This window comes from Varanus komodoensis, unplaced genomic scaffold, assembly GCF_004798865.1.
Source record: "Varanus komodoensis strain SLA01 unplaced genomic scaffold, ASM479886v1 scaffold10, whole genome shotgun sequence".
Classification (NCBI taxonomy): Eukaryota; Metazoa; Chordata; class Lepidosauria; order Squamata; family Varanidae; genus Varanus; species Varanus komodoensis.
This window is the reverse complement of record NW_025335269.1, coordinates 22,723,819-22,736,561: the sequence shown is the minus strand read 5'-3', so window position 1 is coordinate 22,736,561 and position 12,743 is coordinate 22,723,819. Positions and strand designations below refer to the sequence as shown.

The window sequence follows — 12,743 nt, the reverse complement described above, 5'->3', positions numbered from 1 at the left end:
CAGCAGAGCTAGTGGTCCCATCGGGGTGGTCTTTCTTCACATCTCTGTCAGTGCTGCCACCTGATGTGTTGGGTTTCTCCATCTGGAAGCAGCTCCCTGGGTTTCTGGTTTGGCACTGTTGCTTCCAGCAAAAGCATCCTATTGAAAGCCCTGTTAGGCGAACAAATCAAGCCAGTTAAGCGAATGTTGGCCAGTCAGAAGCAGGGTGAAATTTGAACTATTTATTATTGGAAGAGCCCCAGCCAGTGCTCCCAGCTCCCACAACACGAGCTTTTGGCATGGACCTATCAATTTCACTTCAAAGAAAACTAGAGGCCCTGCCTTATTTCAGAAGATGTTGATGGGTAAGAAAGAAGAAACTCGTTTCTATCTAGTCTTGTTGAAACAAGCAGATATGCCAGGAAGAACAGTAGCTTTGGGACTTTAAAAAGGAGTATGGAGGAAGCAGTGCTTTTCGCTCATCACGGGTAAGGGCATCAACGGAAAGCCAAACAAGTGGGTCCTAGACCAAACCAGAACTTGCCCTGGCAGTAAAAATGAGAAAACTGAAACTATTGTACTTTGGGCACATCATGAGAAGTCAAGACTCATTGGAGGAGAAAATAATGCTAGGGAAAGCTGGAGGACAGAAAAAGAAGAGGAAGACCAATTATGAGATGGATTGTTTCCATACAGGAAACCACAGCCTCAGGTTTTTACAAGAGCTAAGCAGGGCTTGAAGGACAGGACATTGTGGAAGGTATTCATTCATGAGGTCACTATAAGTTGGAGACAATTGACATGTAACAACAGCAGCCATGCCAGGAGACTAGGAACAGGCAGAGGGGCTGTGGTTCAGTGCTAGAGCACATGGTTTGCATGTGGAAGGTCTTGATTTCAATCCCTGGCATCTCCAAGTAGGGCTAGAAAACTCCTCCATGAAACCCCAGAGAGCTGCTGCCAGACAGTGTTGACAATATTGAGTTAGATGGTCCCATGGTCTGACTCAAAATAAGGCAGCTGCCTATGTTCCTCCCCAACGTACACATGCACACACGGAGATCCAAACAGTTGGTATCTTGGGAAAATCACTACTTAATGGACACACCAGGGTGTTTGTACACATTTCTTCCTGTTGCAGGAAAGTATCAGAATGCACCCAGTCCTGAACTGAGCAGAATCCAGAATCCAGACAAAGCAGTCTTCACCCTTTTCCAGATGAACCTTCTCCCCACAGATCAGTGGTGTTTAGCTGATGTGTTTCCAAAATTGGGCACCTGGTTCACACAACCTTTGGTTATGGTGCTGTACAATCTCCTGTCGCATAAGCCATCTTCACTACTCATTCTTGCCCCAAGCCCTTTCCTTTTGTGCCTCTGAATCCGCTTTGAGGCAGTGAACCTGAAATGCTCAATCTGACGTGGTGGGAAGCCAGACTCTCTGAAATCTTTTCTTCCATCATTGCTCTAACAATGCATGGTTTGATCATGACCAAATTCCTAGATACAATAGGCAATTGTGCTTCTCAGAACAAGGAGTCCCAGGCATTGACAAAAAGGATATCTGATGATATCCCAAGTGGTGCCCAGGATCTCGTGCAAGACATTTGGGAGCGGCAGCCACAATGCTGCTGATGGCTCGAACAGTACTGAACAGTACAGGACAGTGATGAACAAACAGTGCTAAATGCACTTGTTCCAGGGTGCTCCGGCCTTCGGGCATCAGCACTCACCACCTTTAGCATCTGGACAAATACAAAGAACACTGTAGCAATAAGAGGTGAAAGGAGAAGAGCAGCCTCATGAAGGCTGAACATGCTCTGCAACCGTGGAATGTTGAGTGTTGGCTAGACCTGAACAAAATGGAGGTGGCCATGGGTGGAATCACTGGCCGGAATGGAGTAGAATGGCTGTCCCACCCTCCTGATGTTTTGGGCCAGCTCTCTTCAGATCCAACCAATATGGCCAATGATCAGGACCGCTATCCCGATAGTGCTTTCACCACTGTTGGGTGGTGCAGTGGTCAGCTTTGAAGTGCAAGCACTCATCAAGGCAGTCCCCTTGGAACCCCATCTCCAACAGGGAGAGCCCCAAAATCTAGGCAGCAGTGTTGGTCTCTCTCAGCAAACCAATTCTAGCAGGGTTGAACTCCACCAGGATCAGGTCTGGTGAATGGGTCAAGCCAGACGAGACCAAAATGCTGTGTACCACAATGAAGGTATTCTTCCTGGGAAATTCATGCCCCTTCAACACACATGAATTCAGCTACTGTGAGGATCAGGGGGGATAGGGAAGTGACAGATGACGTTAACATTCCTATTAACCAAAAAGTGCCCATTCTGCATCCCTGTAAGCCTTGATTCCACCACACCACTGGTTGGGAGCTGTAGTCCAAAACACCTGGAGGGCACCAGGTTGAGGAATGCTGCTGTCTAGGAAGTGAAGATAAGCTGTAGCATTTTGTTGTTGATCCAGATGTTCATATTCCATGAAGAGCCATCCATCCATTGATGTTGAGTGTTTATATGCTGCTTCTCCATCAAAAAGGCTTCCAGAATGGCTCACACATGATCAGTGAAACAAGACAGTCCCTTCCTAAGGTTTATAACCCAAGATGTGGCACACAAGGGACAAGACGTAGGGAAGGAGGAGGAAATAATGTTGGAGCCAGCCTCCTGTGCACAGACGCCTTCCCCGCTATTTTCTTTTGTTTGCAAAACTGGGATTGCTTATAAATCCTAAGTAACGTTGAGACCCTTGCCATTTTTTAACGCCTGGGAGCTCCAGTCTCTCTGAGCTTCTGGGCTGGATCCAAAAGGACATTACGCAACTCTGCACTTGGTAGGGATTTTTGGATCCCTTCATTCCCAACCTGCTTCAGGCGTCCTCCAAAACTTTGGAAACTTTGAGTAGAAGCTCCAAAGCTACATTTAAAAAACAACAGAGGAAGGTCTTTTTTGCCCAGGTGGAAATGCCTTTGGCATGCAGGCAGGGCTCTCTGGCTCTGATTTGTAATAGATAAGATTGTACATTCCCCAATAAACACTGGAAGCCAAGCGTATGTTTGCTTTCATGCGTACAAAGGGTATACTGTAAAGGAGTCGTTCACAGCAGAAACCGCACGAGGTGCAAGCCATGGTCAGAGCGGAGAGGCATGCCAGCTGAACTGAAGAGATGAGCCGTTGTTCTTCATTCCTGGCTTGGTCAGGATCTTTGACAGGGCTGCCAGTGAAGCCAGCCAATAAGGAACAGTAAGACGGAAGGGCATGCCCGTGCTTCCCGACTGCAGAGCTGTCATTGCTCAGAACTGTCATTTCCCTTTTGTTTCGCTCATCAGGCTAACAAAGAACGAGTTGGATGACGAAGCGGCCGAGTGCTTTGCCGAGATGATAAAGGTCAACAAGAGACTGGGTCATCTGTGGTGAGTTACGCCGGGTCACAGAGAAGGCGATCTGAGTTACCCCCTTGGGCACATCCCAGTAACTCAGATCTTTCTGCACAAGGAGTTGATCATGGAAAATAAAATCATGACAGAGCCCAAATCTTGGGGGCAGGGGGAATCCATTTTGCCAGATAGGTCTGTTCCGCTGGCAGATAGCCGTTCAAATTTGACAGATCTGGCTGAGCAGCTGAACTGTGGGACAGTTTATGCCCACATCACGATCAAGAAAGCCAGGGATGAGTTAACGGCATTGTTTGGTGTCAGAGCTCTCTTCCAGATAATGATATTACCAGAGGAATACTTTTCCAGTTTTTGTACTGGGAATTCTGTGCCTGTGCAGTTTAAGTGGGATATCTGGGCATGCCTGCATCTCTACATCATGATGCACATCTGGGGCCTGAGGTAGCTGGATGCATCTTGCAATGGGGATGTGTGCCTCTTAACCAGGCCTTTGGTGGGTTTCCCAGACCCCGGCTGTCTGTAGCACTGGTGGCACCCATGCCACAGACTGGCTGATGTGGCCATCAACAGCTCCTCCTCTCAGCCATTTGGAAGGAGTTTCTATTTGCAGTCCGTGCCCTGACTTGCTCCGTTTGTTTGTCTCTGTCTCGGCTGCTTTTTAACCCAAGTGGAGCCCCTCCAGGCAGCTTAGAAAAGCAAAGGCAATTATAACATAAAGCCACCTAAAACAAATTATAAGAAAAGCAGACACTGATTTAAAAAAACATGGCAGGTGAGTAAAAGGGAAATTATACAAAAAAGCTGCACTTGTTTACTGTGGGTTAGATCCGGACTTAAGCATACCCAAAGTAGAACCCATTGATTTCAGCTGGTGTGTTCTAAAGATTAAGCTGAATCAAACCTTGTAAATATGTGTAGTCTTTTCGCCAAAGCACTCAAGGTGGCTTAGAATTTGACCTAAGAGATTAAGAGATGCAATACGAAAGGGAGAAAGGATGGGTAGAGAAGAGGAAGAAGAAATTTGCAAAATAGTAATTCTTTCAGTTACTAGGGTCACAGACCACAATAAACCACAGTGGCTTATAAGCCAGGTTTGCTTTGTCTTGTGTTGTCTGAACCAACAACGTGCACAGCAGAATTTGGTTGCTTAGTTTTACCACCCACTAACAAGTTCTCCAGCCATGGCACCACTTCTCACATGTTCAGATGCAATGAGCATGGTCCCCATGTGCATACGGAAGTACATGGTTGGAACATTTCCATATGTGGGGCTGGTCTTCAGCCAGTCAGGATCTCCCCTACTCTGAATTGAAGAATCCATTGTGCATGTACCTGCACACATGTGCGACCCCTTCATAAGTCCATCAGACATCTGATCAGCTGGCACTAGGTCAGCACACTTGTCAGAGGTGGAGCTGTGTAGATCCACCCCTTCTTCACAGGTTCTTGCAAGATGTGAGGGGGCCTAGTGGAACTCTAGAAGGAGAGAAACCAAATGGCTGATGGTCGCAGGCAGCCAACTGGAGGGGTCTCATTCCTTCTTCTTTGATACAGCCACAAATCTCTACAAGAAGCCAAAAAGTCTGGATAGGCCTTCTAAACACCAACACTGTTTTGGACTTCCCTGGGAGAAAGAGTGTCATAGTAAGACTCCACCATTTGGAAGGCTGCTGCTGATAGCCTTTACCATAAGTGGTCCTTCCTAGACTGAAGCTGTTTAGAGGGCAGGGATGAGCAACTTCTGATCCTCCAGATGTTTTGGTCTACAGTTCCCATTAGCCTGAGCTAGGCATGGTGGAGGATAGTGGAATTTATCGAACAAAATATTGGGAGGGCCACAGATGGCTCACTGCTGTGGAATCCTGATGTCTACTCAGCCATAAGTCCCACTGAGTTCAATGGTGCTTACTCACAGATAACTGGCTGTTAGTGTTGCAGTTCTTAGCCTTTAGAGAATCACTATACCTCTTGAAGCAGCAGCTCACAAGCCATCCTGACATAAAATTAACTCTCAAAATAAGAAACATAAATTAGGTGGGTGGGTAGGTAGGATAATTGTAGCCTCTGAAACTAGCCCTGTGACATGTTATAGCATAACTTGCTTTTTAAAGCTCCCAAATCAGTTGACAATGTGGAACAGGGCTGCTGGTGAAAAATACTGTACGGAAACCCTATATATGATGCCCAGGGCACCAGTCTAGGCTTTCTGTAACATCTGCTTTATTATTAGCATTATTACTGATGCTTTTTTAACTGGGAGGGTGGCACGCTGCAAGACATGATTCAAAAGAGTTGTTTTGACACTTAGACCCACCTTGGCATTGCACTCAGGTTCTTGGGCAAGTTCAAGCACAATCTTATGCATGCTTAGACAGAAAAAAGCCTACAACCTCCAAGCTGGTTGGGGCATACTAGAAGCTGTAGGCCTTTTTTCCTATCTAAACATGCATAGGAGAGTATTCTTGGCCGTTTAATCTCATCAGTTTGCCTTCTGGGAAATAATGAGCAATTCCCACCCTTGGAAACTGTTTTATAAATGAGCAACCCCTTCCCACAAAGGGTAAGGGGTTGCCCATTTTGTGAGAACGTTGAGCATCCTCTTACCATTCCAAGTGGGTCTGCTGAAAAGGTTGTCCATCCTCTACTCTGCCGAGCTCACACAAGTCTCCCACTTACTTAAAGCATCTCACTGTTTCAGCTGATCTCTTTTTGTCCTCGGCAGGGCACGTCCACCAGACAACACATGAAAGGCCATAAAAGCCAGCCAATCGACCTACTTGGCTGGCGTATATTTTGAAAGCACTAATTCTAAGGTTGATTTATGCCACAGAGACAAGATCAGGACATATTACAAATACGGTGGCATGTCTTCTCCAGTGAGAGACCATGAGGAATTACCAGGCAATTGCATTTAGCTGAAAAGACCTTGCAAGTAATACAATTAGGGGAGACGCTGCAGTCATTCATCGATTCTATCTGCAGCTGCTCAGTCTCATGATTAGAGAGTCCATTTGCTTACATCAGGCTATTGTTTGACTTGGTTTCACTTGGAGGGTCTGTCTTCACTGCTCTGATGAGAGCACTTTTACTTTGCTTTCTTCCGTGTTCCACTGTGCAAACCATGGCAGAGTCATTCCAGCAAGTGTTCAGCCATATTAAAAGCTCTCAAAACAGAGGTGACATGGGAGGGCCACTCCCAAGACCCTCCTGCATTTTGTGGCGCCATTTAGTGGACCCACTGCTTGCAACAGTGTGGAAATGGGCTCGAGAGAGTGCTAACTCATTCCTCCCACACTGTTTGCATTTTACACCACCCCCATATAAACTCAGGGGCTATAAACTCAGGATGGGAAAACATACAGTCATGATAAAGTAGGGGGCTTGGAGAGAAAGTAGATCTGTTCAGGAGGGAATCAGGTGCCTCATCTAAATGTAAGCTCAGGCAAATTTCAGCTCAGGCAAGGGAAAATGAGCCAAATACATCTCTTTGCAGCAGTTGGCTCTTCTCGCTGCGAAGGTCCCTTCATGCCATCTCCCGATTGGTGCTGGGCCAGGCTAAAGCGGCTCATCAATTGCCTTCCACATCAGTAGCTTGGATCCAGCACAAATAATCCCCCAGGCAGCTGGTTTCCTACGATCGGGGAGCAGCTGTGTGGTCCATTGAACAACTAAGCTCAGTAACCCTGAAAGACGTCCTGCGCACTTTAGTCTGAAGAGGCTCGGAGCCTCTTGGCTGCGCTTCTGTGGGTGGGGGAATTGTCTGATGCCAAGCAGGCCATCCATGCAGATGGAAATCAGAAACCAGCCGGTTCCTGGCAAGCCACCAGCCTGTTCAACGAAAGGAGTGTTGATTTTCCACCTCAGACACACCATGGCCAAGCCAAGTGCGTGACAGACAGGGCGCTGCAAGCAGGCACAAACATAAGCGTTGGTCCAACACGGTGCTTTGCTTGTCTTCTCTCTCTCTCTCTCTTTAGGCTTATCCAGAATCAGATTACTGCCAGAGGAGCCAAGTGCCTGGCTGATGCTCTCCAGGACAATACAGCTCTGAAAGAAATCTGGTAAGGCGGCTTTCCAAAGTGTGGCTTTGATGTTTTGGGTGCCTTCAGCCAAAGTTGCACCAAGTGGACTAATTCTGCTCAAAGGTGAAAAATAAAGGGTGAGCGTGCATGCGTGTGTGCGGGGATCCTCGGCAAAGGTACCCACTTTCGTTTGGATTGACAGGTTCATGTACACTCAAGTAGGCTGACAGAAGTGGCCTTTCTTGCCCCACTTCTGCCCATAGTGCCCCCCCCACCTCCTGAAAATGCTTTAGAGAGAGTCAGGAGATCCTGCTGAATCGAGTGAGCTGTGGAGGAAAGGAGGCCCCCCCAGTATCAGGCAAGGCACCCTCTGCAAACAGGCAAACCCTGGATCTGCCCCTTTGACCGGAGGCTGCCGCCTTGACATGCATCTTCACATGACTGTTGCGCACAACGCGTCTTTGTCATTTCCCATTCAAGCAAAAAGCAGCATCTCCTGAAATCTTGCAGGACACGGTTCCTCAGTGCCACTCTTTGTAAGCGCTTGCTAGTTAGGTTCAGTTCAGTTTAGCTCCATAAAAAGCTTTGAGCCAAACTACAGACATCATGTTTTGATTCTGTTCCGTTAGGCTCATATCATAGCAACCAACCATGCCAAAAAGGAAAAAAAATGGAAAAGTCCAATCTTCCTCTTGAGGCTGAAAAATTGTCAGCGTCCATATTTTTAGCTTTTCGCTGATCCTGGATGAACAATTCCAGTATAAGAAAAATTGTTAGAGTTCTGCGGGTGCTTTTCACTTCTTCACAGAGACCGGAATAGCCTTCCACAGCTTGGTGTCCTATAGTTGTGTTGGACAACCAATCCCATCAGCCCCAATTTGCAGGTGTGCTAGCTGAGGCTGAAGGGAGTTATCGACTGGAGAGCACCAGGTTGAAGAAAGCAGGGTCAGAGACAAACCTGGCCTCTTACAAAAACAAGTTTACTCAGAGCAAGCCCATTGCAATCAAAGTTAATTTAATTTAGTGATGGCTAACTTCGGTCCCATTGATTTCAGTGAATCTAATATAACTGCAGCTAAATCTGAATCCAACCTATAGGCAATGGGAAGAAAAACAGACTCCTGCGGAAACAGCTGCTTCATTTTAGGATCTTTTTTTCCTCTTTCCACCTCCCAACAGCTTAAACGGAAACCCAATAAGCCAAGAGGAGGCGAAAGCCTTTGAAAGTGAAAAGAGGCTCATTTGCTTTTGAGAAACTCCTTTCCGGGTTGGACACTTGTCAGTATGCCCGGGCTGCTACAGCACTTGCTGAAACCGGAACAACTCCCAAGGAACCTCCCAGATGTGATGAGTGATTGACGAGAAGGTAGTAGAAGTACGCCTTTGTTGTGCTTCAACAGTCATATCTCTCCTTGCTGCTGTTTTTACACCCTGGGACAGACGCTGGAAGGAGGAAGTTGCCTTGGGAATTAACCATGAGCTCCCTCCTTTGAAGAAGAGGAAACTTGCATGACACTTGTTGGAACTACTTTTGCAGGTGCGAACATTGTACACTTCCAATTAAAGAATTTTGAGTCCCAAAACTGTGCTCTGGGTCCCACAACTGAATGGCACTTTCCACACAAAATCCCCTGCCCTCCTTTTCTTTCTCCCTCTCCCTCTTTTCTGCTTGCTTTATTTAAGGACTATAATTTAGGTGGGGTAACCATTTTGTGGTTACTTGTAGACAGATGGGGAACCTGCAGCAAATCACCCAGAGGTATACCTTCAGCTCACCCATCGTACATAGACAGCTGCCTCATTGGGTTCAGACAACACGATAACCCACACTCAAGGGCTAAGTAAGGTTGAGTGTGGGTTGTTGTTGAACTGTGGGTTGTTGTTGGAATATTGGTCATTGTGCTGTCTGAACCCAGCTGCAATAACAAGCCATGGTTTGTTCACCACTAACAGCCAATGAAGGGAACCTATGATTTGTTGTTGGGTTATGAATTGTTGGTGGCGGGGCGGGTTACCACATTTCAGCAACACTTCATTCAAGGTTTGACAACAACCCACACTTGAGCCATACACCACCCTTGAGTGTGGGTGATTGTGTTGTCTGGACCCAGCCACTGAGTCAGACCATCGTTCCATCTAATCACTGTTGTCTGACACACCACAGCTTTTGCAGGGTTTGAGATGGGGGTCTGTCCTAGCACCTCCTGGAGATACTGGGGGTTAAACCTGAGACTTCCTGCATGCAGAGTGTGTGACCTATCACTGGTTTATGACTCTGAACCAACACACCATTTCTGTGGGGGAGGGGGTTGGGTTTTTTTGTAATTATGTACATAGGCGTGGATACCCGCCTCCTCTCTCATATTAAATAAAGATGCAATCTGATGCATGTTTAAACAAGAAGAAGTCCTCCAGCTCTGGGGCCTGCTGGACTTGTAGGACCTTCTTCTGTCCGAACGTGAATCGGACAGCACCTTAAAGGAAGAGTCTTAGGGTCTCCTGGCATTGTGCATGCGGGACGGGAGGTGGAGTCGCAGGATTATGCAGAGTGTCACCTCCAAGATCCTGCAATCTCAGAGCTGAGGCTCCAGAGGCAGAGCTCCTGTCTGGCCCCTCTTGCAGTCCGAGTGCAAAGGGATCAGAAATTGGCCCCGGAGAGGAAAAGAGGTATCTTGGGGGAGGGGGGATCTGTCCTGTGCACTGGGTGCCTGTAAACCTCTGAGTTCAGAGCCTTATATTCATTGAGCACAGAGGGCACTGGATTCCACCCTCACTAACTTATTTATAGACATGTCAAGTTACCATTGTACACGGAACATTCACAAGTTAATACTGATAGCACCTGGCAATTAAGGAAATCAGTATTATTTATTCAGACAGACAGTATCTATTTTCAGTACCTCTTTGCTCTTGCCATCAGCAGCAACACCCTTTTTAAAATTTGCATAGAGGGGTTATCCCAGGGCTGATTTCCATGTGATCTGCTGCTGAAATTTGCATGAGAAGGAGGCAAAGTCCAAATGGCAGAGTTACATGGAAGTGTGTCCGTCCGTCCAGACAGGAGTAACAGGCAGGGCAGTTGCTACTGGAAAGCTGTGATGTGGGTGGCAGGGACATGATCACGCTGGCCCTTGCTCCCGTTTCTTATCAAACAACTACCACATGCCTGCTATTTGTTGCCACAACATTTGCTTGGAAACAGGAAGATGCGATCTCTGTCCTTCTTATCTTCTAACTCTGAGAGCAGCCTCCGCACCAGAGGACTGGAAAGTGGCCAAGGTCACCATTTTTTAAAAGTGGCTAGGAAGGCCGTCCCCCCACCCCCCATGCCTCTCATCCCACAGAGCTTCTCAAGCTGCATTCAGTCCAATTATGGAATTCCCTTCGACTTGATCTAGTGGAGGCCACCATTTTGAACGGCTTTAAAAAGGAACTGAACAATTTCCTGGAGGAGAAGGCCATCAAGGGCTACCTCCACTATCAGGATGGAGGCAGGATGCCTATGAAATACTGGTTGCTGGAGAACATGGGTGGGAGAGTGTTGTTGCACTTGTGTCCTGCCTATGGGCTTTCCGTAGGCAGGTGGCTGGCCATTGTGTGGACAGGATGCTGGGCTAGATGGACCCTTGGTCTGATCCCACAAGGCATCTCCTTATGTGCATCAACTGATCGGTGGGAGATTGAAGGCAGTTAGAAGGAAGGACTGTGACAGGCTGCGTTGAAACTTGGGAATTCACTGCCATAAGATTTAGCAACAGCCTTATAGTATTATTGGTGCAGCAACCATCATGCCAAAGTTCAGGAAGCACATTCCCATGGCCACTTCTGGGCCTCGCCATTATTCTTATAGTCACTCTCCATTCATTTCTAGGGAGTGAATAAATGGTGATTTATGGAACATGCTTTATACCAGAGGTGCTAAACTTCAAGTCTGGGGTCCCAGACCGGCCCTCCTGGAGTCTCTACATGGTTGAGATGCATTTCCCACATTGCCCAGTGTTTTCCACCTCCTGGTCCCCCATCACTTACTGGTTTCCTGGCTTTTGTGCAGTTTTCTCCCCCAGGCTAAGAGGTTGAAACGGCTCTCCTACAGTTTCGTTCCTAGCAGTAACACCTTTAAGTTCCAGTTTGCTGTTGTTTCAGCCCTTCCACTTTTGCCTTCAGCCCTTCCCAGGACTGTGATGATACCTTCAAGCGCTTCTCTGAAATTTGGCCCTTGAACTAAAAGAGATTTAGCAGCCCTGCTTTATCCAAATTCTGAGAAGATGTCAACACCGTGTGCTTCACTGCCAGGTGACTGAGAATAATTGTCCAGCTACTCCTACAGCAGGGATGTTGGGTCACAAGGAGAAGACATGCATCTAACATGTATGCATAACCTGGTCCTTTGCTAGCATGAAAAGTCGGTCCTTTTGGAGACAGCAAAAGAATTTGGGCTGAGGATAAGAGGATGCTTTTAACATCCACGTTTATTACATTCATGAAGGGAAAATATGCATTGCCATTACCAGAATAATGATGCCTTCAACGCATTGTTCTCTTTTGAGCAACAGAATGCACACTTTATGCAGTAAAAAAAACCCCCAATACCATCAGATTGTTTCATTCTAGTTCAGTCAGCCACAGGTTCACGAAGAACAAAATGCTTCTTTTCACAAGCAGCCTGGAATACTGTTTCAGCCTGAAGCATGTTTAAGGGGCTGCCTAAAAAGCAAAAAGGAGGGTGCAGAGTATACCTCTTGAGGGAGGAAGTTTCCTAAATTTGGGACCACCACTGAAAAGGCACTCTCATGCTTGCCCCCCTCACCTGACTCCCCGGATGGCTTCTATAACTAATCTTAATACTCTTAATCCTTCATACTGGCAAAGGCAGTCATTTGAGTAACATGGATCCGAAATGCTAAGAAGTATGAAATGGATGCAATGTTGTCTTTCTGCTGCCTCTTCTTCTGGCCTCCTGAGCAGCATGCCGTGAAACGTGGTTGGAAACTTTCCATCCTGATGGTTGTAAGCACGACAGCTCCAATGAGGGAGCCCACGATAGTCTAGGAATATAAGATCCGGTTAGAGGAGCAAACACAACCGAAATGGATTAAGTGGCATGTTAGGGAAGATGAAATGAACTGAGATTGAGGGCAGGGGGGTCACTTCCAAGGCAATTCATCCACCATCATCTCTTCTTTCACTTCTGCTGTTAACCACAGTAAGACGTCTCATTGCGTGCCGGCTCCCAACCAAGATAAGAGGCAGCGGGTTCTTTTCCTGTACTTGCAGGAGCCTTGTACACAACATTGGTGCTTCCCTCCGAGTAATTAAGCAGTGCCTAGAGCTAGCTCACGA

At 47.0% G+C, this 12,743-nt stretch overlaps 1 protein-coding gene across 2 annotated transcripts in view; it reads left to right on the top strand.

Moving 5' to 3' along the window:
• NOD1 (nucleotide binding oligomerization domain containing 1) overlaps positions 1-8,986 on the top strand; it is a 44,949-nt gene extending 35,963 nt beyond the window's left edge. For both annotated transcript variants that reach the window (XM_044417090.1, XM_044417083.1), the window contains 3 exons: positions 3,316-3,399; positions 7,359-7,442; positions 8,583-8,986. In XM_044417090.1, the coding sequence (XP_044273025.1) occupies positions 3,316-3,399; positions 7,359-7,442; positions 8,583-8,655 (241 nt within the window). In that variant the 3' untranslated portion in view covers positions 8,656-8,986. The remainder of the gene's footprint in view (positions 1-3,315; positions 3,400-7,358; positions 7,443-8,582) is intronic.
• The last annotated feature ends 3,757 nt before the right edge of the window (positions 8,987-12,743 follow it).